General features: G+C 47.6%; 1 protein-coding gene across 10 annotated transcripts in view; it reads right to left on the minus strand.

Moving 5' to 3' along the window:
- Window positions 1-939: 939 nt before the first annotated feature.
- LOC135241427 (RNA-binding motif, single-stranded-interacting protein 1) overlaps window positions 940-25,574 on the minus strand; it is a 54,007-nt gene continuing 29,372 nt past the window's right edge. For 9 of the 10 annotated variants that reach the window (XM_064311823.1, XM_064311821.1, XM_064311822.1 and 6 more), the window contains exons 3-14: window positions 19,155-19,213; window positions 16,597-16,688; window positions 9,717-9,874; window positions 8,669-8,748; window positions 8,016-8,131; window positions 7,610-7,659; window positions 7,407-7,494; window positions 6,974-7,024; window positions 4,427-4,534; window positions 4,230-4,310; window positions 3,833-3,917; window positions 940-3,723 (exon numbers count right to left, since the gene is read on the minus strand). In XM_064311823.1, the coding sequence (XP_064167893.1) occupies window positions 3,846-3,917; window positions 4,230-4,310; window positions 4,427-4,534; window positions 6,974-7,024; window positions 7,407-7,494; window positions 7,610-7,659; window positions 8,016-8,131; window positions 8,669-8,748; window positions 9,717-9,874; window positions 16,597-16,688; window positions 19,155-19,213 (955 nt within the window). In that variant the 3' untranslated portion in view covers window positions 940-3,723; window positions 3,833-3,845. The remainder of the gene's footprint in view (window positions 3,724-3,832; window positions 3,918-4,229; window positions 4,311-4,426; window positions 4,535-6,973; window positions 7,025-7,406; window positions 7,495-7,609; window positions 7,660-8,015; window positions 8,132-8,668; window positions 8,749-9,716; window positions 9,875-16,596; window positions 16,689-19,154; window positions 19,214-25,574) is intronic. The other variant, XM_064311825.1, reaches the window with a different exon arrangement.

The raw sequence follows: 25,574 nt of genomic DNA on the forward strand, positions 1-25,574 counted from the left end.
ACTGCAAGGCGTGGCCGGGGTCGTGCTGTCGTCTCTGACGCGCCCTTGGGGAGCCGTTTGACGCAGGGAGACGGACGCAGCGCCTCCGGCATCGTCTCGTTTATACGGGCGACATCATGAGGCGATTCTCAGCGACTTCCTGTATTTCAGATGTTTCAAAATGTAATAAATGTAACAGCAGTTGCCTCTCATGACATAGCCAAATGAAATGCAGCGTGCTGAAATATGAAATAATGTATTATAAGATCAGACAATATATTGCATTACTTCACAACATATGGGCCAACATACAAATTGTTACTGTTTTCAGATATCGTAATATTTCTTACATTTTCCAAAATGTGTATACACATTCGAATATATACTCCCTTCGACCCCTGCCCCCTGACCCAGTGTGTGATAGCAATTATGCACCGGTCCATAACTACAACCTCAACTCCACCCCCCTTATTTTAACTTAAGATGGAGGTCCACCGGATGCCTTCAACATTGGGTGCTGGTTCCTAGACCAGAAAAGGTTGAAAACCCGTTTTAAAGATTCAGTCATTTTTTAATTCTAAGAAAGAAAATGGCACCACTGGTAGCGTGGGCTTAATTACTACCCATACAGACATCATATTCCCCCACAGAAATGTGTGTGAGATCCAAAAAAACACTAAGAAACATTTAACGTGGGGATGAAAGTGAATTAGAGAAGACGAATCACACCATACCCTTCTTCTCCATGTGTGTGGATGTTCCTTTCAAACAGTCCTCCCTTTAGGCATGTTCCTACAGTTACAGAAATGAATTACCCTTCATCTTCACTATGGAACCTACGATTACTCTTAAGGGGGCAAGATATTATTATTATTACTGTTATAATTATTATTATTACAATTATTACTGATGAACAATAACCTTTCCTCTCACACAAGGCAAGAATAATTCAGACGACAGTTCCAGCTGATGTTTTTATTCAAAGTTTTTCCAAAAAAAAAAAAAAAAAAAAGAACAGAAATAAAACTTAAGTAACAATCTACTGAAATTTACAGTTCAAAAAAGTCTTTTTGGCTTTAACAAACCCTAGAAAAAAAAATACAGAGGAAGTTTTCCTTTAACCGGACATACAAGTTACCACTGGCAAGTTTGTGGTACATGTAAAACAAAATAAAAAATTATCTCTCTTGATCATATAGATATCTCTATGAAAATCTTTTATTTCTTCAAACAGTCTGTACAAAAGGTCTCTCTTCATAAATTATTACTTTTATATAACTTAATGGCTGTCTAGTACATGGTGACTAAGTAATGAGCTTCTCGTTTCTGTATGTAGACCTCTTCCTACTCTTGACCTAGACTGAGAATGGCACTTCAGACATCTTGAGCAGCACATCCCTCGCACGTTCAACAGTACTACGTTTCAGTCTCGGGCAACCCCCAGAAATCTCAAGCACGACGAGGAAGGCCCATTGCTTTGGTAGTTCAAATCAAGCAGACTTAAAGAGGAGGAGGAGGAGGAGGACGCCGCAGGTCTGTCTGGACTCCGTCTGTTACTAAGCAACATCGCCTCAGGACCACAGATCCCGTAAAATACCACAACCCCAGGTTCGTGTTCTCTCTAAAAAGACTTCATCAACTACAGCGATCTCGTGTGGTGCAAGCAGCAGTTTATTATTATAACTTTTTTCATTTTCTTTTTTTTTTTTTTTGCTTTTGAAACTATGAAACTGAATGTCTGGACACAGGGAGGAAAAAAAACACGTTGAACTGCACAATGTTCCTAATAATGAAAATAATATGCCATAACAATGTTTATTTTTGAAAGGAAAAAATATATATATAATAAACTGAAAAGGAAACGACTGTATATGGCCAGCTCCGGAGCGTGGCTTTTGGTCTGGAGGGGCGGGCAGGACCTGCTAACCCAGCCCAGCACAAAGGAGAAAGGAAACTCTGAGGTAGATAACTGGTCAGTCCGACAACCAGGTCAAAAACACAGTCTCTTGGAAGACAACTTAATTTATAAAGCCATTTTTAAAAAAATATCTACTGTGATTCAAAACAATAAAGGCTTAATAACAGTTTTGTTTCCTGTTACGCAATGTAAAAATCTGATAATTACTGTGTTAAATCATTTCATAGTTTCAAACAGTCTTCTATCCTGTTTTTTTTTTTTTTTGTTGTTTTGTTTTTTTTACATATTGCATTTTTCTTTTTTTTGTAGTGATGAAATCAGTGTGTGGCACTTGCTGGATCCAAATCTTCCTTCATGCTTGTGTGTGTGTGTCCATACATCAACAGAACTAGAAAAAAGCAATGCAAATGTACAAAAAAGGCACATTCTCCAAACTGCAACCTAATCTGGCAAAAAATCAGTTACATCAATTGTACACACTGAGAGAGAAACGCTTATGCAGTTTCCTTACATTACTAGCTCACGCTTCTTTGGTGAAAAACCTCTTTTTTTTTTGGAAAGTGCCAAGCTCTGTCATGTTATTCTTTCCCCATATTAAAGAGCTAGTTTCGTTTAAAGTTGATTCTCCATCTCTCAGCTTCCATAAATCTAAAATTACACTGAACTGCTGCCCCCTGCTGTCATGGAAGGCTTGTGTTGTTTGCTAGTTTTTTGCACATAAATCAAAGTTTTCTTGTTTCACTGTATTTCAACTGAATAAGTAAAATAAAAGGAAGTAAAATCCAGATAGACCCTATCCCACTCCCACCCCTCTCCCTCAGAACCCCCCCCCTTGCCCCCTCCCCGCACACACAAAACAACCCCAACTTGCCCCCCCCCCAACCACCCCCTCCCTCATAAATTTATCTTCAGCTAAAACTACATCAAATTCATTTTTTTAAAAAGGCAAAGATTTAAAGTCTTATCATTCAACAGAATCTCTACCACATTCAAACACCCAGAGGTGCGTCTGACACTCCGATCAAGCAAGCCTTACGTCCTATTAAAATTCATCAGATTCAGAGATCTGTCGCACTCGAAACACGTCCTCTATTCTACAAGTTCTACCATGATTAGAATTCAGCAGAGATCTGAAAAAAAAAAAATCAAAACATCTAAACACAGCGAATTCAATTAGCTAAATCCTAGAAAAGCCCTATCTAGCTGATTTACAAGGCATTCGTTTTTAACATTTCTTGCCATCTAGTCTCAGAAGTTGCCTATACAGCTACAGTAAGAACAAATTTAAGGCAAAACTGTATGATAAGACAGACAGCTCGATCTAGACCAAAAAGACAAAAACACTTTACAAGAAGAAACCTGTAACACTTCACCATAGCAACACTCACACAGCAAGCACCAAACATCCGTTTTTCAAGATGTCAGGCTAATAAATCTTCAGAAAAAAACAACCTATTTCAGTACAAAACAAAAGAAAAAAATGCATTAAAACCATAAAAAATATTAACAAAAGACATCTTACGGTCATGCACCTTAAGCTCCCACACAATACTCTGGGCTCAGAGCTCTTGTGTCCACGTGACAATCCTTGGTAAAAAATAAATGTTCTTTATTAAAATATTTTTTTGTTTTCTTTCTTTTGATGACATTAAGCTTTTTTGTTTGCACCTTTATGGAACTCACAGCAAAATAGCTTCCGTTATAAAGAAAATGAAAATCGCCGTAGAACCTGTGCAAAATGTTGATAAATCTGTAAAGCACGATCCATCAGAGGAAGCCATGATTGTTTCAGCTGTTATGTCGCTCTGTCTCTTGGGGTAACACACCTGAGAGGGGAAATGGAGAGAGGCGTCACGCGGACGCCCTTTCCGAACGAGTCCTGGACCACAGACAACAGTCAGTTACCGAGGGCACTGTGCCCGCTCACACACGTACCTTAGCCTCTTTGCTACTTGGCCGGTTGGTAAGTGTACGTAGAGTGATCGTTTGACGATTCCACCTGCTGGGGCCCGCTGCTTTCCTGAAAATACGATCAAGAACCTTCTTATAGCCAAAATATTATTTCGATAAACCAATTGAAAATGCAACCGGTGTTCCGCGGCGTGCTACTTGCGTCTCGTCAATCCCGTGAATAAGGAGTCGGTTTTGAATTTGCGCGACTTGTTCGTGCCGTTTTAGCCGGCGTGCTGACAAACGGCAGCGCGCAAGCAGACAAAACGTCCGTTTCTCAGACAGCGCACTCGAAGAACCCCCCCGCACACGAATTCGGTCGAAAACATCGTTATGACAGTCACGCGTCAAAAAAGGCTTTTTAGAAAAAGGGACGACAAACCTCCACTTGAACAGCCGTGGTTTGCATGTGGGCGTACTGCGGAATATAGGCTCCTTGCATAGCGGCGTTCGCAGGCATGAACTATAAAACACAGACAGAGCGAGTTAGGCTATATCAGGTTTGATTTCAGTTTGTCCGAAAGCAGGCCACACGGACATCAAATTCTAGCGGCCTGCCTTTAACACAACGGCACTCACCGTTCCGGCGCTTCCCAGCGAGAGGTGACTCATCTGCTGGGCCAGGGGGTTCATCATGGACGTGGGCAGTGACATCGTGTGGTCCATAGAGGGCGACAGCACCGCTCCCTGCGAGGGGAAAAGAAGAAGAAACCGCGCGTGAGCAGAGACGTCTTTAACCCGACGGCCTGGAAGTCGCACGCATTCGCCGCGACCGACTGATTGCGCTTTAGAGCGATCGTGAAGCTCGGATACAGAAATCAGGTGCTGTCAAAGCTCCAAATGGTTCATTCAAGAAACCGGTTCACCTGCGGGATTTGAATAGAAGTGGATTGCGCGCTTATTTAAGTATAAAAGCCTTTTGCTTACAGGCTTCGGTGGCTACATTCATAAAAGAGCTGCACTCAGAACTGATGTTTCGGCACACCGCCTTAATCACTAGAATAGAGGTTTGCACTTGGCAGCTTTTACATACCGAACTACAAACGGGCGCACAAGATAACTGGAGAGAAGCTGCTAATTAGCGCCTGTACTTTCAGAAAGGCTATTACCTTCCCCACATGGCAGGAATCCAAAAAGCAATATACAATTTAAACGGGAGTGCGCTCCGCTCTAAATTCTGCCAATTGCTTCAGAGGCGCCTAGATACCAATTTCAGCGAGCACGTTTACAAAAGATCCGCATCCCAGAATTTAGGCTAATTCTAACCTCGTATGCATCGCACATACCATATATGCTTCTATGCAAATGTATCGAGTCTGTCAAGTGCATGAGGTCACAAGGAGCAAACATTCGGATGGCTGCCGTAGCAGACCGAACACTTCCTGTTTCGGTCTCCAAAGACCCCTCCTCCCGCTGAGGGCAGACTGCAGGGCAGGGTAGGTTTTCTTAGGGGCAGAATATCTGCTCTAAACTCTTCTCCTGATGTGTAACGTGAGCGTCGGCTGCGTATTGGGTTGCGGCAGAGAGAGAGAGAGGGAGTGAGAGAGAGAGAGTGTGTGGGAGACAGAGTGAGAGAGAGGAAGAGAGAGAGTGAGAGACAGAGTGAGAGAGAGAGGGAGAGAGAGTGTGGGAGAGATGAATTGAATTTGAATTTTAAAGACACCTTTATTGACAGCTCCTTTACGTTAATACATCTGGGTCATATGAAAAGCTATGTGCAACCAGAAACAGAAAGTAAGACAAAAACAAAACAAAACAGAGAGAGAGAGAGGTGAGAGAGAGAGAGAGGTGAGAGAGAGAGACGGGGTTTGGGTGTCAGCCCTCGGACCCACATGAAAGGCCGCACCGCCACACAGGGACCTCACGCGTCTCAGGCCGGGGGCCTCGGAGAGTAACAGTAGACCCCCCTCATCAAACGCAGCCGCTCACCAAACCCGGAGGAGGCCTGACGACTTTCAGCCGATAACCGCCTTCGGCCCGCGTTTGATCGCTCCGCGCGGCTGACAAGCCTGCCAGACCTGAATGAGGGATCACCCCGAGCCCCATCTGATTCCCATTTACCTCGCTGTACCTACTGCTGCGGCGGTGCGGAACCACGTCAAACTGCTAAACAGCTAAAACTGTTAAAACCACGTCTTTCTATAATAAACGATTTCAACTGAAGCACCTCGAAGTGCCACCGCATGAGGTGCTGCTAAGTTCGTAAGAAATTAAGTGCTAATGGGCAATCTTCACTTCTCCGGAACGCTTGAAAAGAGTGAAAGAGTGCTTTTCTGCTGCATTTCCTTTACATACCTAACTCTAAACCAGCACCGCAGGTGTGCAAGATCATTAGAAAAGAACTGCTTATCAGTGCATCCACTTATGCCATTAACATTTTCCTGATTAATGGTTGCTAATCAATACTACACTGTTCCTATTTCAGCTGATTGGTTAAAAACAAAGGTTTGTCCACCAGAATTTTGGTAGATGCATCAGCCATAGATGTGCACCCAATGATTGCACAGGAAAAAAAATGTAAAACAGCTTAAAGATAAATGCCCGTATGTATCATAATGGGCACGCAAGCCTGGTGAAAAACACATGAGAGTGTTTGTCGTAATGTCTTCTGGGAAGCCCTATTTCCTTGTCAAATCAGGACTGCGGAACAGTCTGGCTCTGCTCAAAACCATCTGTTAAAGGATGCAAATGGAGGCGGCCGAGCGGCCTGCGCTGGAGGCGTTTCCTATTGGTCACGTGGGGAGCTCTTGCGGTGAGGAGAAGGCTGGGGTAGGCTGCGGGAAGGGCCCGTGTCTGACAGCGCTGTGCCCGAAAAAATAAATTCCCCTTCGCCTCCGTCTCGTTACGACCCCGGCCAGCGGGGAGCTTTCGCTGAGACCGCGCGCACAGCCCTGCTCTCCCTCCCGATCGCAGAGCGCGTTCGCACTCCCACCGTCTCATCCGCGGCTTAACCTCTCCAAGAGCGAGGGAACGGGAGGGGGAGGAGAGGAGAGTGGGGGAGGAGAACAGAGGAGAGAGGAGGAGGGGGGGGGGAGGAGAACAGAGCAGAGGAGAGGAGGGGGGAGGAGAGGAGGAGAGAAAAGGGAGAGGGAGCGGGGAGGGAAAAGAGGCGGCTCGTTCTCTTACCGGGTGCTGCATGATGTACGGCTGGTGGGTCACCCAGGACGGGTTCTGTACCTGGAACATCGCACACGCAGGGTAAACACACGGGCGGGGAGCAGGGCCTAGGCCAGGGCTTCCCTATTTTTGTTTTTTTTTTCCTATCTGGCACAGCAGCAGGAGACAGCCCTGCCACCGCACTGCCGTTCCAGGCTCTGCTACGAGCCGGCTGGCACCGAGTCAGGCTGGGGGATTACGTATCTTTGCGAAACACGCCGATCTTTGGGCCAACCTACATTCTAATTACTCAAACACAGATGAAAGGTAACTGCATCGGTGCAAATAAAATCGGCTGTCAAAAAGAATAAGGAAACGGTGAGCTTTTTTTTGTTACTTGGCACTGTAGCACCGCATCAAAAAGCTATTAAAGAACGGCAGAAAGTGTAAACGAAACACCGACCTGATACGTGGAAACGGGCGAGATGTACGGTGACATGGAGGTCTGAGCGATCATCCTGTTTGCGATACTGTACGGAGAGGGGTAAAATCTGCAGGGGGGGAAGAGAAGACGAAAGAGAAGTCAGGTTTTCCGCACGCGGGCGAACCGCCGCGGCGCTAAGCGCCCTTAGCGCACGAGAGTCGGGCTCTTCCTGCGCCTCTTACCCGTTTTGCATAGCAGCTGTGGTGGGATCGTACGTGAGCGTCATCCCAGCCTGGGGGGGGGAGAGACAGAAAGACACGGGTTCGGTAAAACGAGCTCTGCCACATATTCAACTCACCCGCTTTACATAGCCACATTTCAGGCCTCGTGTGCGCAAATGTGCCGCGTCTCGAAATGCTAATTTTAAGCCATGCTCTGTAGTTCCCTTGAAAACCAGGACCCCATGGACTGGGATGGGTCCCAGAACTGGGCTAGCTAGCTAGCCAGCCTTGGTTAGCGAGGGCTAATCTGTCCCGGTTCTGAAGCGGGCCCTGTAAAAAGGCACCCGAAACCTCTCTCTCTCTCACGCACACACACACGCTCTCACGCACGCACCCACGGCGGGACGGAGGGGAAGGCGGGACTTACGAGTCTCACCTCGCCGTCCCGGGACCACGCCCGCCCGTTCTGCGCGTACTTGCTCTGGCTCTGCCTCTTCTTCTGCCCGCCGTCCGCGAACTTGCAGAGCAGCGGCTCCGGGGGGGCTGCAATGGGGGGGGGGGGAGCGCGAGAGACCCTTTCGTTAGCAGCGGCGGTTACGCTAATAGCGTTTAGCGGCGCCGCAGGATCCCCGCAATCGCCTCGAAAACGCGGCGTCGCCAGCGGCCCCGCAGGGGACCCTTTCTGTCTAATAATCCCATTAAAGGTTCTGAATTAAAATGAGGGCCACACAAGGTTCCTACTCTCGGCAGAATGCCGGGGGCGTATTTTAGCGACGCACCACCTCCCAGAGTGGGGAAGAGATGAGAGTCGAGGCGTTTCCCCCCTCGCTGATCAAACGCCACCGAAACGCACTGCGCGCTCCCATCAAAACAACAAGCAGGGTCGTGCGAAACACTTCTGGGGACATGCACGCGCTGATTTAAAATACAGCGGGATAGCTGACAGCTGTGATATTAATTAACACTGCCTGGCTGGGCTCTTTAAATGGGGGGTAACACGTGACTGAGTGGGTATCCGCTGTTGACTGCATGCTGGGGTGATATTCAGGTTAAATCACAGTAAACACACGAGGTCCTTACCCTGAACTCCGGGTGGGGTCTTAATGAACTTCCCGTTGAAGTGTGAGATCACTGCGTCACACTTCTCCGTGGATTCCATCCTGACAGGCCAAACCAAACAAAAAAAAACAAAACCCATATATTCACATGACTGCATATTCATGGTGCCTTGCGAACAACAGTCCACGTATGTGTAACCTGCTCATTGACTCTTTCAGCAGTCACTGTACCTAATATAGAGGGCTTCGCTGTTCCATTCCCACTTCCGAATTGAAAACCACGTGAAATAACAGGCAGTGTGTCCTTTCAAAGCGAAGAATTTCTGTTCGAGGCCAACAAGCTCACACTACAATCTTGTCGTTAGAAGTAGACAACCTCTTATTCACCCTCTATTGGCTGCACTGAATTAGCCCTCCGGCAAAATATTTCCTCTGTAGTCTCTGAGCAGATCTACAAGCAGGGACTTGAGCGCACACACATTCCTATAATGCAACAGAGAGCGGTGTGTCCTGTACTGCAGGCTAGGCTCACAGATTCACCCGTGCTCCTGTTAGACAAACCAGAAAACAGGCTACGTACATTAATGCTGTTTCACTGAGAACTTTTTTTTTGTAACACAAAATTCTGAATGTATAACCTCAGTCTGTATCGATGTGCATGAGAACCATACTCCGATAATCATGTTCTACAAAAAATACACAAGCAAAATGATGAGGGAAACTCTGAGGGAAACTGCTAATGTGTGCAAGTGGGCTAACCTCTGGCTTTTCTACATCGCGTTCAGAGTGAATGGGACCATGAGATGATAACTAATCGATTACATGGCTCTCGATTCAAATGCTCGCCGGCGAGGCAAAAATGCAGTCTTATTATTTCTCAATGACCTTTACAGGGAAAAAAAATCTTATTCATATTCGTCTATTCATGTGTATTTGCCCAGAAGGCAAACCTCCATTGAGACTGAAGTTTCTTTGTTTGCGGGTGATCTTTGCTCAGGCAATCAGGAAGTGGCCTCCTTCTAAGGAGGAAATGGGCCGGACCCGGGCAGGCTGTGGCGCGGGCCGCTCACCTGGCGAAGCCCACGCCCCTGCTGGTCCCGCTGGCGTCCCTGAGGATCCGGGTGGACACCACCTGGCCGTAGGGCTTGAGCATGTTCTCCAGCTCCTGCTCGTCCATGGACAGCGGCAGGTTGGAGATGTACAGGTTCGTCGGGTCCTGCTCCTGTTGCTGGGGAGAAACGGAAGGCAGGGGGAAAGGACTGTGGGAGGTGCCGGCAAAGAGGCAGAGAACTCTCGTGGTGCAGGTCTGGAGGATCCGGAACCAGACCTGGGTCAAATACGTATTTGTTTTGGATTCAAATACTTTTCCACGCTTTACTGATCTTGTCTGGTCTATTGGAACCAATGAAATACTCTCAAAAAGTGCAAACCCCGCCATCTGGTCATACTGGCAGGCTCAATTACACCAGGCAAGATCAACAGAGCACAGAAAAGTATTTGAATCCAAAACAAACAGGTATTTGACCCAGGTCTGCCCGGAACCTTCTCAGTCACACCCACTTCTCTCATGAACCCATGGCTAACGCAGGGCTGCCGACTCTTCAGAGCACGGTTCTTTCATTACCTCATTGAGAGGGCCCGATTCTTTAAAGAAAGGCACATATGCACCAAGCATTTTCATATACTCTGTACGAAACAACACAAATATAAAATGTACTGTTTATTTGGTTAAAGAAAGTAGATGCACTGGTAACATATAGATAGCTAATACTTATTCCATCACTATTAGGAGGTATACTACCGTTGTGATATGTAGTCCTAGCATCAGCAGTCCAGTAACCTCATTTTTTAATAAAACATTTTAAAAACTTTATTTTTTTTCAATCATTAAAGGGCCAAGAATACGTCTGCTGCAGTCAAAATGGGCCTTCAGGCTACCCTTCTGTAGACTAATGGTAAATGACTAGCCTTGTTGGGCCCAATGGTCAGTGCTCCTCATTGTGTATTCATATGTTCTCCTTATTAACAGTGGGAACAGTGGATTTGTGATTAGGTTACAGCTCTACTGAAGCATAGCCATGAACAGAACAGCAGGATTGTTAATCCACAAAAAGAAATGAACCCAAGATAATTTTTTAATCCCAAAAGGTATCTCTAAAAACGAAGCTCTGGGGTTAAATTTGGTCACATCATTAAAGTCTTGTGGTAAGTGACCTGGTCACGGCGAACAGTGACGAGCAGCGATTTGCATTCGGCTTGCGTACGCTTCGAAGAACACACATCAGCTGATTTCCTTCCCAGTTTTGTAGCGTCAGCAGAAAAAAAACGGAAAGACACGGAAATAGGTCCCCCGGGAATGACCGGCCGCCATTAATATTCATCCCGTCCCAGCGCTACTGTTTCCATGCGCGCAGAACGGACCGGATTACCCGAGTAGCGCGCGGATAAGAAAGCCGGCGTTCTGCGCAGTAACGGCTAAAACGAGTAGCTTATAAAAACGGCGACTCGCGGGAGACGACGTGGGGGAAAGTCAGCCAGCTCAGAGCGCTGGGTCTCGGGTGCCGTGTTACTGCGCTGCAGAAGGAAATATTTCCAAAGGGCTTCCACCGTCCTCTCTCTCTCTCTCTCTCTCCTCCCCCCACCCGCTCCTGCTCGCGTTACAAAGCCCCCCGCCACAATTAAAATCCAAGGGCGAAAGGCAAGGTTTGCCCCGGGAACAATAAAAGCGGTGGCGTTGTGTTTTTTTTTGTCTTCTTTTTTAGATCGGGAGGTAGGAGTCTGCGCCTTCATTTGAATAACCCCTCCCAGCGATAGTTTGCAGATTGGGATCTGTACTGGCTTCACAATGTATGAACAGACGGGCTACTCTCAATGTCAAACCCACTCCTATAGCTTTTCTTTGACCCCGGTGTCCCAGCTTGAAGGAAAAAAAAAACAACAACAGTAAAGCTCAGCTATGCTGCAAACAGAAATCAATAGAAGCTTCTGGAGACTTCTGGATCTAGTGCAGCAGCCTCGGAGTAGCAAGGAAACGCATTTTCGAATGTACATCATTTTTACAGCAGCTACTACTATGAAAAAGTAAATGTATTTCTAGATGAAAAATTGAGCTGTCTTGATTCAAATGGTGTATTAAAAATATAAAAATATATCGAAATATCTAATAAGTGTTCCTTCGTAATATTGTGAATCAGTAAATGGGGGAATCAGCCTCATAGAAATTCACTGATGTGTAAAAAGTTATATCAAGAGCCTGCAGTTTCATATTCCCACAATGGTGGAAAAAACTGTTAAATTTATTTTTTTAAATCACCAACATTACCAGTTAAATAAAACTGAACCATAGTACCACAGTCCAACAGTGAGTCAGATAATATACAGAATTCACCCACGCAATACCTGTATAACCAAGTACACATCAACAGAGCACACAGAACACCCTTTCTCAGCCTGGGGCTGAGAGTAACCTGTTGGGAAAACGTATGGTAGTTCTGGCATTAGCTAATCACACGCAACAGGAAGGGATTGTGGGTAATAAAGAAGTGTTTTATAGCGGGCCCGTTCGGAGCACAGGTTCTCTCTGCAGTGACGCACCGCAAACACAGGTCTCCCCCCGAGGAAAATTCTAGAATCCAGAAATAAACCTTCCCCGTGCAAGTGGAGCGGCTCTGAAGAGAAATCTGGCAGAGACACCGGGCGTCTGTTTTCGCAGCGAACGGGGTCGCCGGGGAAACGGTCGGTCGGTCGCTAAGCGTCATGTGACAGAGGCCTGCTCGCAGAGGGCCGGATCTGCTGATGGAAGGGGATTTAATGCCTCTCTCTCTCTCTCGCCCAATAAAGAGTGCGGCGCTCCGCCTGGGGCACAGCGGGCCCAGGAGGATGATGGGAAAGCGGTGGCGTGCGGCGGGAGGCGCAAGACACGCGCGCTTCGCCTGCGGGACTGCCGCGCGCTAACGTTCACCGGCCTTGCTCAGCCCAGGCCAAGCCGCGTTCGCTGCCAACATGAGACGCGCGACTGTGGCGCGAATGTGGGGAAGGTCCGCGGGGTGCCAATCATTTTGCTACGGCCCAATCAGAAACGGCGGGCGGCCAAGCGAGCGAAAGAGAACACGGCACGAGCCAAGGGGTGTCCAATCTTATCCCAAATGGGCCGGTGCGGGCGCAGGCTTTCGCTTTGGCCCAGCGCTACGGAACCCGACTCAGCTTGATTGACTAATCACGGTCTTCAGTCAAGACGTCGATAGGTAGAATCAGCTGTCTGAGAGCTGGGCTAGAACAAAAACCTGCACCCACACAACAGCCCTTTTCGGATAAGATTGGACACCACGGGCTTAATAATGGCTACAATACTCTACTCAAGCTTATACGACTCTATAAACCAGGAGTCCACAATCCTGTCCAGGAAGGCCCAGTGTGGGTGCAGGCTTTTGTTCCAACCACGCAGTCGCACACCTGATTCTACTAATGAACCACAACAGTCTTTGCAATGGATCTTGATTAGCAGAATCAGGTGTGTAACTGTTTGGTAGGAACAAAAGCCTGCATCCACACCGGCCCTTCCTGGATAAGACTGAGGACCCACGCTATAAACATTTACAAGAGCAAAGGGGAACAGTACATAGCCATACGAAGCAGCAATTATTTAAAGTTGATAAGATAAAAAAACCCCACAATTCACCACCACATTGCTGAAGTCAACACTCTGAACCTTAACCTACTTCCTGACCACCCACCTTTTTTAGCTATTGACTAAAGTATTTTTTAACCATAGACTGTAAATAAATATGGAGAAAAGTGACTGCGATGTCACCCATTTCATTGGGCTTTTGAAAAAGTGTTTTGAAGCTGCCGAAGTGCAGTTTTTGTGCCGCCATGTTGTAACAAACTGGAGCCAGAGACTGCGCAGTAGGGAAAAGGGGAGACCCTTATATGGTCATGAAGTCCAGGCTGGGTCCGGGTCATCCACTAAGTGTACGACACCACCCCCCTGAGTGACACACAGTGATTCGGCAGCGATGAAAACTGTCCCTGACTGGTCCACAAGAACTTACAACAATGTCCAAAGACACAATAACTAAATAAATCGGTACCTGTGGAGATATTACAAGGAGAAAAAACACCTACTGGAACCGATACCGGAGCCAACCGCACTGGCGCTAGAGAGCAACGCCTCTCAACAGGACCAGGAAGCGGGCTTCAGAAAGGAAGCCTGGTCTCGGCCCCCCTGGTCTTTACTCCAGTCTGACCAAGGAAACGGTGCCACTGTCAGAAAGTCCACCGGCTGCATGGAGCCAGAGGTACCAATGAGAAAAAAGCAACTCAACAGCTTTGACTTTTAACGGCCTTTAGCTCCAACAACACCCGGGTCTAACTCAGGCGCGGCCGACAAAACAGCTTTATCTTAATTGAAAAATAAACGGGAGCTCAGACGCACGTCTGGGAGGCGGCATTACGCAGCGCTGGAATTTCATTTGAGCACTCCTGAGCGCTCCGGCTTTCATTAGCCCGGTGCCCCGGCGGTGGAAACGAAGACGGCTAACGCCCGATTATTTACTCTCGTTTCCCCCGTCCCAGAACACGAGCCGCCTCGCGCTCCGGTTCCAGGCAGAGCGCTGCTCTTCTTTGAAGGCCAATGACGAGAAATCTCTGCCCAGTCGACTCTTTACCAGGGAGGAATAAAACGTTATGAGTCACCGCGCTGGCTAGCTCGGTCCGCCTCATTAGCAACACTGCCCTCCAGTGAAGTGCCTTTCGCCACGCGTATTTTAGCCCATGTTCTCTTGAAGAATCAAGCGGGCGGAGGGGATGACTGAAACTATCCTTTCAATCTTCACAGGACGGGAAGAAAGAAGAACTCCAGCCTGTTCTGTGGCTCTCTGGTCTCTTTCCGTACCGACGCAGATCACTGTGACTCTAAGAACGGGTTGCGTGACTTGGATAAGTGAGTGCGGCTTGGTGGTAAGGACTCTATGGGTCTTACAGGCTTTGGAAAGTGTTCCTGCAGAGAAGGGATAAACAGGAGCTAATCCAAGACCAGCCCATTCTTAACCGGTTTGAGCCAGCATAATTCAATTCAGTTCATCCTCAGTTATTCATTGCAAACAATCATATATAATGGTCAACAGGAATCACAGGACAACAATTCACTTACAAATTAAATGTTAATTAAATATGTACAAAACAATGTCCAGTAGGTTATACAGCTTCTCAAACACTGATACTGTAGATAAATTGTGCAGTTCACACATATTAATATTTCAGTGCTCTGCAAAGCCTTAACTTCTTAAGTCTGTTTATTGATAAACCATATAAAGAAATTCATATTGGCATAATGCTGAGTACTCACAACCATAAGCACAGAGAAATAAAAATAATAAAATAGAACATAAAATCCCTCAGTGAATTGGCTTAAAATAATACCAGTAATAACGAAACGAAGCTACCAGTAACACCAGTAACACAGGTACATGCAGAAATTCCAGTGTGCGACACATGCAAATTCCCCAGCGAGTGGGAGGAAGTGTCTATAAAAATATCTTCATAATTTCATTTTTCATTTCCATTCAACTCTGAAGGGGATCAAAGCCAGGCATCTGAAGACAATGCCTACACCACTGTGCCATCTAATAGACTGCTCTGATCTTGCATCCAGGGCTAAAGAGCACTAGATCTTTATACACAAGCCTAGAAAATACTAAATTTCACAATTAGCATATGAATTGACAGTATTTGCCATAATGACATATCCCTATTTTCTACACAAACCCGAGAAAGTGCACGTAATTTACAATAAATTAGTAGGATTAAAGGACTGAACTATACTAGCAATATGATTGGCTGTAGTGGCCAATGGCGACACGGTGGTGCAGTGGGTAGCACTGTCGCCTCACAGCAAGAAGGTCGTGGGTTCGAATCTCGGCTTGGGGCCTTTCTGTGTGGAGCTTGCATGTTCTCCCCGTGTCCACGTGGGTTTCCTCCAGGTACTCTGGTTTCCCCCCACAGTCCAAAGACATGCAGGTAGGCCGATTGGAGACACTAAATTGCCCATAGGTATGAGTGTGTGAGTGAATGGTGTGTGTGCCCTGCGACAGATTGGCGGCCTGTTCAGGGTGTATTCCTGCCTCTCGCCCAATGCATGCTGGGATAGACTCCAGCACCCCATGCCATATACCTGGGGCAAGCAGCACACTGGGCTACTGGGCAGTAGAGAAACGCTTAACATCAGGCCACAGGGTGGGTATGAGGCCCTGAGAGCTCACAGAGAGGGAGCTTTGTGTGCCGTCATGATGCAACCGCAGGCCAAAGGCCAGCTCAGGCCAAAGATCGCCTCAGAACGCCTGACGTCAGCGCCTGCCGTCTGCAGGTGATTCATCTCGCCCAATCGCAGGTGGCCAGTTTCAGGACGCGACGTGCGCTCAGCACTACAGAACGTTTTCTTAGCAGCAGTAAACATGGTGATGGGACCGAGGAGAGAGAGAGAACCTCCCGATTCAGCAGTTTGAGGAAAAACATAGCCTACTCTAACAGGATAAACGCACACGATGCCATCTGCCACATAGCAGAGACTCGGTTAATTTAAGTTGATTTCTCTTTTCCAAGCCAGCTCTGTTCGCCGTCACGAGGAAGTGACCATAACCGTAAACAACGACCCATCTCGTTGCTCAGGCGCGAACGGGGTCGGTTTTGGAACGCTGCGAGCTCAGCGGCTGGTCGCGTGGTGGTGGAAAATCTTTGGTCTGTACCGGCCTTTACGACACGAGCTCACCGCGCGAAGAGCATTCTAATTCGTCACCTGTAAATGCTGAGCCGGGCCTCGCCTTCGCGCTGCGACTGTAAATGAGCCGCAACGCCGCGGCGTCGGGGCGGGCGCTAACCGCAGGGCTGCTCGCTGCCGTGGGTCGCCACGTCTCCGCCAGAGGTGGCGGGACCCGACGGGAGTGCCGGTCTTACCTTGGCCATCTGGGCCTGAACTCCGCCGGTCTTCAGGGCCGAGACCGCCTTCTGAGCCGCGGCGGGGCTGTCGAAGTCCACAAAGCCGTAGCCTGCAGGAGAGAGAGGGGCGCCGGGTCAGAGAAAGCCAACTTCCACTTCCTGTCTCAACAGTACGCGACGCTGCACTGTACTGTTTGGTACACCACGCTAGCAACGTTTTACTGCAATCAGCTTAACTCAGCAGCTTAACCAGGATAGAAGTCTGGCTACAGACTATTAAAACATTGAGGAAATACTGTTGATGAACTCCTTTCTCAGAGAAAAAAAGGGTCAAAATAAAAGCGACCGCTCTGTGCCAGCAAAACGGCCGCGTGACTTTAGTAAAATGTTGCGATTCGCTTCACACCGTTTGAATTAATCGTAATTTTCGCGGGCTTTATTTAGCTCGCGGACGCGCTTCTTCTGCGGACGTAAAAGCGTGACCTTCACCTTCTCGGACGCCCGCGCTACGGAGGAGAACGAGGAGAAACCGCGGAGGTGGCGGTTTGCTGGAACGAGCTCACTGCTCCCCTAGGGCTGCTCTGACTGCCGCGCTTCAACCCGTCCGCACGGCCCACGCTGCCCACACACGCCCTCCGCACGGACAGGGTGAGGAAGGTTCCGGAATTTCAGTTTGGTCTGAACAATGAACGATAATTACGCTAAGCTACCGATACAGTAACTGCCACTTCCGTGAGTATTCATAGCAATTACAATAATAACAGCGAACAAACAAATAAATAGTTCCATGGGCAGGTATAAGCAATCAAAAATTCTGTGCGTCCATTTCTTTTGCTATATAAAATACCATTTGCGAGAATATTGCGGTTTAATCTATTAGTTGTCCTGAGGAAGAAGGAAGGCTTGGAGATTAGCACATTCCCTGCTAATGAAGGTTAAAGCACTTACTGCACACAAAACACAGGAAATAAGGTTAAAATAGCTATCAGACGCAAACCACCGCAAAGTTTCAGTCTGCAAAGCTTCAAGAGATGCGGACAAACTGGACGTCTAGCCTACTTTTATTCACATACTGGAAGATGCTGCACTTTATCTAGTGTTTCTTAAACTATGGGTGGGGACCCAAAATGGGTCGCAGGTGCATATGAAGTGGGTCCCGGAATGAGGCTATGCTAGTACGTGTCTTGGAAGGGCCCCTGAAAGGTACTAAATTTTTCATTTGGGTCCCGGCATTAAAAAGTGTTTCTAACTTGGGTCCCGATATTAAAAAGTTTAAGAAGCAGTGATCTATGAAGGGGACGGCCTGTTCTTTAAGGCTCAGAGCTCTTTCTACATCTAGGTTCCATTTCAACGGAAGGCTGTGCTGCCAGCCTGTTCCACTGCAGCAGAGTGAGGTGCCAGCCTGTTCCACTGCAGCAGAGTGAGGTGCCAGCCTGTTCCACTGCAGCAGGGTGAGCTGCCAGCCTGTTCCACTGCAGTCAGAGTGAGGCGCCAGCCTGTTCCACTATGGTCAGTCAGGTGCCAGCCTGTTCCACTGCTTTAGGGTGAGCTACCAGCCTCTTTAACTGCAGTCAAGGTGAGCTTCCAGCCTGTTCCACTGCAGTCAGTTTGAGGCGCCGGCCTGTTCCACTGTGGTCAGTCAGGTGCCAGCCTGTTCCACTGCAGCAGGGTGAGCTGCCAGCCTGTTCCACTGCAGTCAGTTTGAGGCGCCAGCCTGTTCCACTACAGCAGGGTAAGGAGGACAGAGCCAGAGCGGCTGCAGGAGGACAGAGCCAGCCACTCCCGGTCTCAAATCCACACACCGGGCGTGGCCACAGGGAAATGTAAGAACAGGCCGGAGGTGCGGTCACGGGAGGAGTCAGGTGACCAGAGGCATCCCGCCAGTCCGGTGTCTGAGTCACCAGGCTTTCAGAGCCACATACCTGCTCCATGACACGGACTGGGCGCAGCGTTCAAACAGCAGGCCACAAACCACTGAAACCACACACACTGGGCCGGCACCACCTTTACCAGCATCAGGGACATGAATGGACAGTCCTCACCCAGGGCAATCTGCCGAGGTGCAGGCCGGATTCCTCCGCACCTTAACAAGGGTTTGAACTTACCACCCCACGAGTCTCACCTCAGGAATCCACTGCCCTAACCACTCCACTGCTCTTAGCCAGTGAGTAATTCCGTGAGTCACTGAGTCTAATGGAACATACGTGTGATGACATACAATTGATTCATTCCTTCTTATAATTCCCCCGTCCTTATAAAACAATGCTTAAAACACAGGCTGAGAATAAAATCTCTCACTCCGTGAATTTAAAAAGTCAAACGCGTTGTCTTTATTTGTGTACCGCGTCATTGGTCAAGGAGAACGTTTCACACAAAAAACGTGAACGCTATGATAGCATGCAAATCAACCACACAATAAAAAGCTGCTATGTTTAGGCAGAGTGTTCACGGTTCATTACCATGCAAAACAGAACAGAAACAGACAGAAGTGACTGGCTGGAAAACATTAGAATTTTTTAAAGTCTTATAGTAAAACGTGTCAATATTGAAACGAGTATAAAAATAGCCATACACACCTTTGCATTTGTTTGTCGTCTTATCCAGGATGGCTTTTGTTGAGACGATTTTGCCATATCTATAAAAAGAAAAAAAAAGTTGTACTGTATCAGTAAACGTGACAAAAAAGCCCATTCATTTTTGAAATAACAGTCTTTGTTACACTCAAAAGATAAGATGCATATCAGGATTCATGACACAATAATAGCATACGCGGGTAATATAAATCATGAGGAAATGCACACTGCCACGTTGAAAATGGTACTGTGCAAATAGGACAGAAATAAGAACTCAAACCCATTTCATTTCTGACGCCGAGATGGAAGCTTCTTTTTGCGTATCGTTTTGACTACCAAATTACCGAGGCAATCTGTTCATTAGCCAAGAATTAGAATACTGCATTTGCACTGACATTGTTACAATTCAGTGACACTGCCTTACTGCACGCAGTTTATTTTGGAAAGGTCGGTACAGGGGTCACCGAATCTTAGCTACCAATAGTGATCTATACTCAGTCGGTGTAATGTTAACAAAACCGGGCTCAAACAGTTTTGACATGCATCTCTTTCATCAAGAGCAGATATGCTGATTCAAAGTCCCGGAAAGTTAAAAAAAAAAAAAAAAAAAGGTAAAATTCCACCACAAAAATACCTAAGTCATAATGAGAAATTACGTGTGAGTGAAGGCTACTTTTGAGTAATAGCTCAGGGCTGGGATTATCTCACAGGGTTAGGCCCAAAACGGAACGGCCCTGATCAGCAACAGCTAGGCCGTGTTTCTGACCAATGTAGCTCATCAGCTATGAAATATTTCTCTGGTCGATGGCTATTCGTGCCATTCTAGCGGAGTGCCAAGTCTGATTTCACGCCCAGCCGCCCGATCCACAGACAGAGAACGACACCGAAGACAGCGAGAGCATATGCAGAACAGCGGGAAACTGGCTGTAAAATGGCTGAAAATATCCCCGCATCGCTCAACATCGTTTCCGGCAAAGCAAACTGCGAAAAGGCTTCGGAAAGCTCGCCACAAAGCACAGAGCGCATGCAGCGGCAAGACCCGCGCCCGTAAGAAGACTCCGCGGGAATATTTCCTTTCAAAGGGTTCCAATGAGGCGGAGGAGGACGAGGAGGAGGAGGAGGAGGAGCGAATTCTGAGGGACCACTATCATTCCTCCTATTTCAGTTTATCCCCAAAAATGACCCAGCACGGTTTTACAAATCCAACCCCCCATTTCTTCTACCGATGATTAAAAAAAAGTGCCGAAAAGACTGTATGCTGTCTCACACACTGTGAGATGAAAGGCATACAAATTGGTAGATTTCTCAGTTACTGACCACAGGCCTGTTATTTTGAGCTGCCGTTCAGATGCGATGGGAAAGCGGCGAGGCGAGCTCGAACAGCGGGGTTTCAGACACCGCCACTTCACCTTGGTCGCAAAGTGGCTGTCGCGAGAGAGAAAAATTGCCAGCTTTGAAATGAAGAGCGCTCCTCTGTCATCAGACAGGAGCGGCGGGGGGGGAAGGGAGACTGACGAGGGGCGAGCGGGCGCCTCCGAGGAGCCCGGGCCGCTTCGGAGAGGAGCGAACCGCGCGTCACCCCGTTAACCAGCAGCGGGCCCTCCCTCCAATCACCCGAGAGAGCCGTCTTTAACCCTTTTGAAGTGTCGCTTGTCTGGAATGTTTTTTCAACGTTCTACGTCAGTGTTCCGGAACTCCGCTGATTATCAGCAGCGATTGTTACATCAGCATTAGAATGTTCAGTCAAGAACGTTCCGATCACGTCAGTGACGCTTGCACCTCAAAGCAACGATCCGCATTCCAAACCAATCTTCGACATCTCCCTGCTGCGACACGTTACTCTATAAATGTTCAGCCAACCAGCTGCATGACAACATAACACAATCGCCCAAACACATGAAGAGAGAACAAATCCGGAAGCGTGAACAAGTAGCTTGAGAGTAGCTAGCTTGCGTTGGCCTACATTCACTGAGCCAAGTTAAACGGCGTGTTTTTCAAACAAAGGGTTTGTACTCTACACCTCTGCGTCCCTCAAAAGACAACCGTGCTGCAAGAGGAAATTGCGAAATATTCTTGCACACATATCACATTTTCCCCCTGGAAATTCAGCCCACACTTAAGGTGCTGTAGGTTTTTGCGTTCGCTTCATAAACGTAATTAATATTACCCATTTGCATTTTGCGGACACTGTAATCTAGAGTGACTTACAGCACTAAGATTCAATGAATGCTAGTATTGAAACAAAAAATGGATTTCAATGCAATTTACAAAGCATCCATGTAAAACAAATGATAAAAATGTAGTGCTATAATAAACATTCCCATCTTTACAGTGAATTTTAAGGACGCGCGTCGTTTCTGCACTGTTGCATTGCTCACCTCTTTTTTTGCCAAAAAAAACCTGTTTCCACAGCATATTTAGCCCTTTCCCTGATTGGAACACCGCCTGGCACAGAGAGTGCCACTGCCCAGCCCTACCCCTAACCCTAACCCACCCTTCCCCCCCCCGGGGGGACATTCCACAGTTGCATCCCCGAGCCTGTCAATCCTGACAAACGAACTTAGCATTGACCCCCGCGCACGCCAGGCACACCGCTGCATCAATCCATTATGAGCGCGTCGCTACGCCGCGGCCACCGACGGCGGCTAGAAACAAACGAAAAAAAACCGCTCGCAGCCCACTCCGAACGCGCCGCGGATAACGCGAGGTGGTGAATATTTACCAAATCAGCAACAACAAAAAAAAAAAAAAACCCCCCCGAAGCGACAAAACCAGAACCGGTGACAAATGGTTTTTTCGCTGACATGAAAAGGCCTTCAAATGAATGCTCCCCTGCACACTGGACAGGAAGGGCGACATTTGACCTCGTTCAGGAAGTGGGCCGGAGGGGGAGGGGTGTATGCAAACGAGGGTCAACCCTGGGCCTTCGCTGCAAACAGGATCCTGACAGACCAGCTGAGGCATGTGTTTACACTCTCTGTCACCGAGGGAATGTTTTCCACACTGGCCATCAGGACAAAAATACGAAAATCTACACATGATTATAAATCCAACTATTAGCAAGGAGTAACGCTTTGTGCCATTTTTGGAATATTTATCCAAGTGACCTCCTGTCCCGCTCCATTGGGTTAAAGGCCTGGACGATGCAGGGTTTTCGCTAACTGACTCAAATGAATCAGTTACAGAAACAAAACATGGCAAAGGCGGTCACCTGGCTCACGGTAAAAAATAAAAAATTTACATTAAAATACGTGTTAAAAACGCTTCACTGCAGGAGATAATGTAAGGCATGAGATCAGAATTCCCACTTTGTAGGACATGAGGAAATTGGACAATAACAAACTCACACTGAAAAGGGTTTCATTGAATAAACATAGCATTTCTACTTCAATTTGTAACACCTATTTGTTTTTTTTAAGGTTTTCTCAATTGAAAAAAAAATCAGTTGAGAAAGCCTATATTAACTGAAGTAAAATTTTAGGTTTATCCAACGAAAGCAGAATACTGGCTCCTCTCTCATAGACCAGGAACAGCTTCGCATATGCAAAAAACAAAAAACAAAAAAAACTTACTCCCTGCACACGTGCAGTTCACGTTAAGAGGAAAAGGATCTCCGGACACATCTTCAGCCATTACCGCATTCATCCCCATTAGCCGCCGCGCCGAAGAGCCATTAGAACCGCGCCGGGGCGGTAGCCGCGGTTACGCGGACGAGCGCAGGCCCGGATCGGATACGGGACGGTGTTCCGGCGAGAGGCGAGCGAGAGAGAGCGATGCGTCCCCCCCCCCCTCCCCGTCACCCGCCTTCCTCCCCGACCCCTTATCCCATTACCGCCGCTAATGGGCTCCTGTTACCATTCGCTGCATGCTTATTGATTTCCCAGCATGCCATTGGGGGATACTCCCCCGTGACCCGCGCAGCCGCTAGTGAAATTAAACCGTAACTCAACATAAAATGCGACCGGCTGACGAAAAAAAAGGTCGTCCGGAGCGGCGTGGCGTACACAAGGATTAATATGCCGGGCCGGAGCGCCGGTGAAAACGCTGTCATTTCCTTATTCGGATTAACCGCCGTTCCCAGCAGAAGAGCTGGCGTCTTGTCCGTGCGGAGCGTTCGTTGTCTTTTTCTCCCCCCCGTTTTCCGAACGCCGGCTCTGTAGGGATCGATGCGGCCGTTCGCGCCGATCGAATCCGCGGTGTTCCTCAGGATTCCCGCCAGGAATTCCGCCCTCGGGCCATCTGGCCGGCGGCTCGGCTCCGGAGGAACGGGGCGGGATCCCGACCCGGAAAAAAAAAGCATGCGCGGGAGGAGGAGGAGGAGCAAGTTCGGGAGGCGAGAGAGAGAGAGAGAGTGCAGGCCTCGACGGTGGCCCCAGAAGCGGGACGCGCGGGTGACGGGTGGGTACGGACGGACGAATAGACGGACGGACGCACACCGCCCGGCGTAGGGGGAGCGAGGCGGTCGCTGTGGGAGGACGCCGGGCCACGCCCGGCACCCAGTCCGACCGACGCATGGCGCACCGGGGCGTCACCGCCCAACAGGCGAGCGAAAGGCTACTGTGAGCGAACGGGCGCCGGATTTAGCATCGGCTAAATTAGCGCTACCCTGGCACTGCCCATTTCACTGGAACCCGTGCCATTTCAGCAACATCAAGCACTTCTGCTTTAAACTACAGGCTGTGAAATAACACGTCAAAGTCCAACATATAAAACAAGCAACAACAAAAAACCCAATGTAAACAGAAAAGTGAATGAACAATGTTACAAGAATGGCAGTAATTGGCTGAATACAGCCTCAGTACTGAGCTTCACTGGGAACGTTGCACAGGCTTGGCTGCTGTTGTCACTGCTAACATGGATGGCCAAATTCCTTTTCACACAAACCGCAATAACACACAAAATCCACCGCACTCATAAATCGACGCAAAGAAAAAGCATAACATTGACACTTGCTATTTTTTGTAGTGGCCAATCTAAATAGAACAACTAAATCCGGGATCTCAAACTCTGTATGGATCTTGTCGGGATCCAGTATATTCTATTTTTTTTTTGTTGTGTTTCTGCATTTAAGCAAATGATTTAATTTAGCCATATATATTGGCTAAAGGGTCCGCATACCTTGTTTTCAAGGTCGAAACTGACCACTGATTGAAAACAAACCACAAAAACCGGAAGATGTCGAGGCCCTCCAGGACTGCAGTTTTACAGCGCTGGTCTAAATGGACACCAATCTCAAGGTCGAGTCAGCCACCAGTCATCGTCAGTGGCGACGGTGAGAGAGGAGTTGTGCAGGGTGAAGGAAAGGTCAAAGTTAAAACGCTCTAATGATCTGGATAGGATTAGGCTTAAAATGAGAGTAAGGATTGCCGGGGTGGTAACCCCTTGACCTAAAATCTTGACTCTCCATGCTAATCTCCCAGACATTTCAAGATCCACGGACTGAAATGTGTGAGATTCTGGAGTGAAGGTCAATGTTATCCCGAGGATTATCATGCTGGTCATTTACACTGAGACTACAGAGATAGTCGGCCCAACTATCGATGTATTAAAATGCAAATTTGTCTGTGTGCTTTGTTCACATGAAAACAGGCAAAGGTCAAATAAAAAAAATCTCCATACCATAATATGTAAAGAGCATGTTCTTCTCAGAACTTCAAGCATTCTTCTCAGAAATGGAGATCATGGTTTCTGATCCTGAACTCAAAAAAGCAAATACTAAAGAGCTTTCCTAAATAGCACTAATGGTGTTGGCTCTCTTTCTGATATGCCTGATCTGGAAATTAATTTGCGCTTACAGAGCTCACTGGCTCCTTCCTGGCCCTTAACTGCGTCCATTTTGGAGCAATTCAAAACAGTCATTTGCATTTCTGTCAATGTAGTTCTGTAGCTACGCTAGACCCTGCATCCTTTTCACAGCGGTGTCCACGGTGGACTGCCCTTCAGTCCACCTCCATATGCCTGCTGCTAGCACGGCACCACAGACAAGTGTCTGAATACCACGTCCATCTGGAAGCTATCCTGAAAATGAACAAAATATGCAACAATTGAAGAACTGTCCTTCTGCTTTTGTTTTTATTGATTCTGCCATAATAAACTACTTGTTTAGTTGTCAACAGAATTCGGTTTAAATGAGTGTTTTCTACAGGACAAAGCGCTTAGTTCTTTAGCAACAACACAAGCCAATTCTTTAATGGCCATTCCTGACTATGGCAGAATCTGCACTCAGAATTAATCAGCATGGTGTGTCTGAAGTTCAGCTCTCAGCCTGCAAACCTTACAAACCTGCTACTCAAATCACAGCCCTTGAGGGCTGAGACCTGCTGGTTTTCCACCCTCCCTTTACCCGGGAGTCAGGTGACAACATTCTGGCAAATCAGTAGCCCTAATTCTTCTGTTCATTACCAGGGAGAAAATAAAACCTGG

The sequence above is a fragment of the Anguilla rostrata genome, chromosome 15, assembly GCF_018555375.3.
Source record: "Anguilla rostrata isolate EN2019 chromosome 15, ASM1855537v3, whole genome shotgun sequence".
Classification (NCBI taxonomy): Eukaryota; Metazoa; Chordata; class Actinopteri; order Anguilliformes; family Anguillidae; genus Anguilla; species Anguilla rostrata.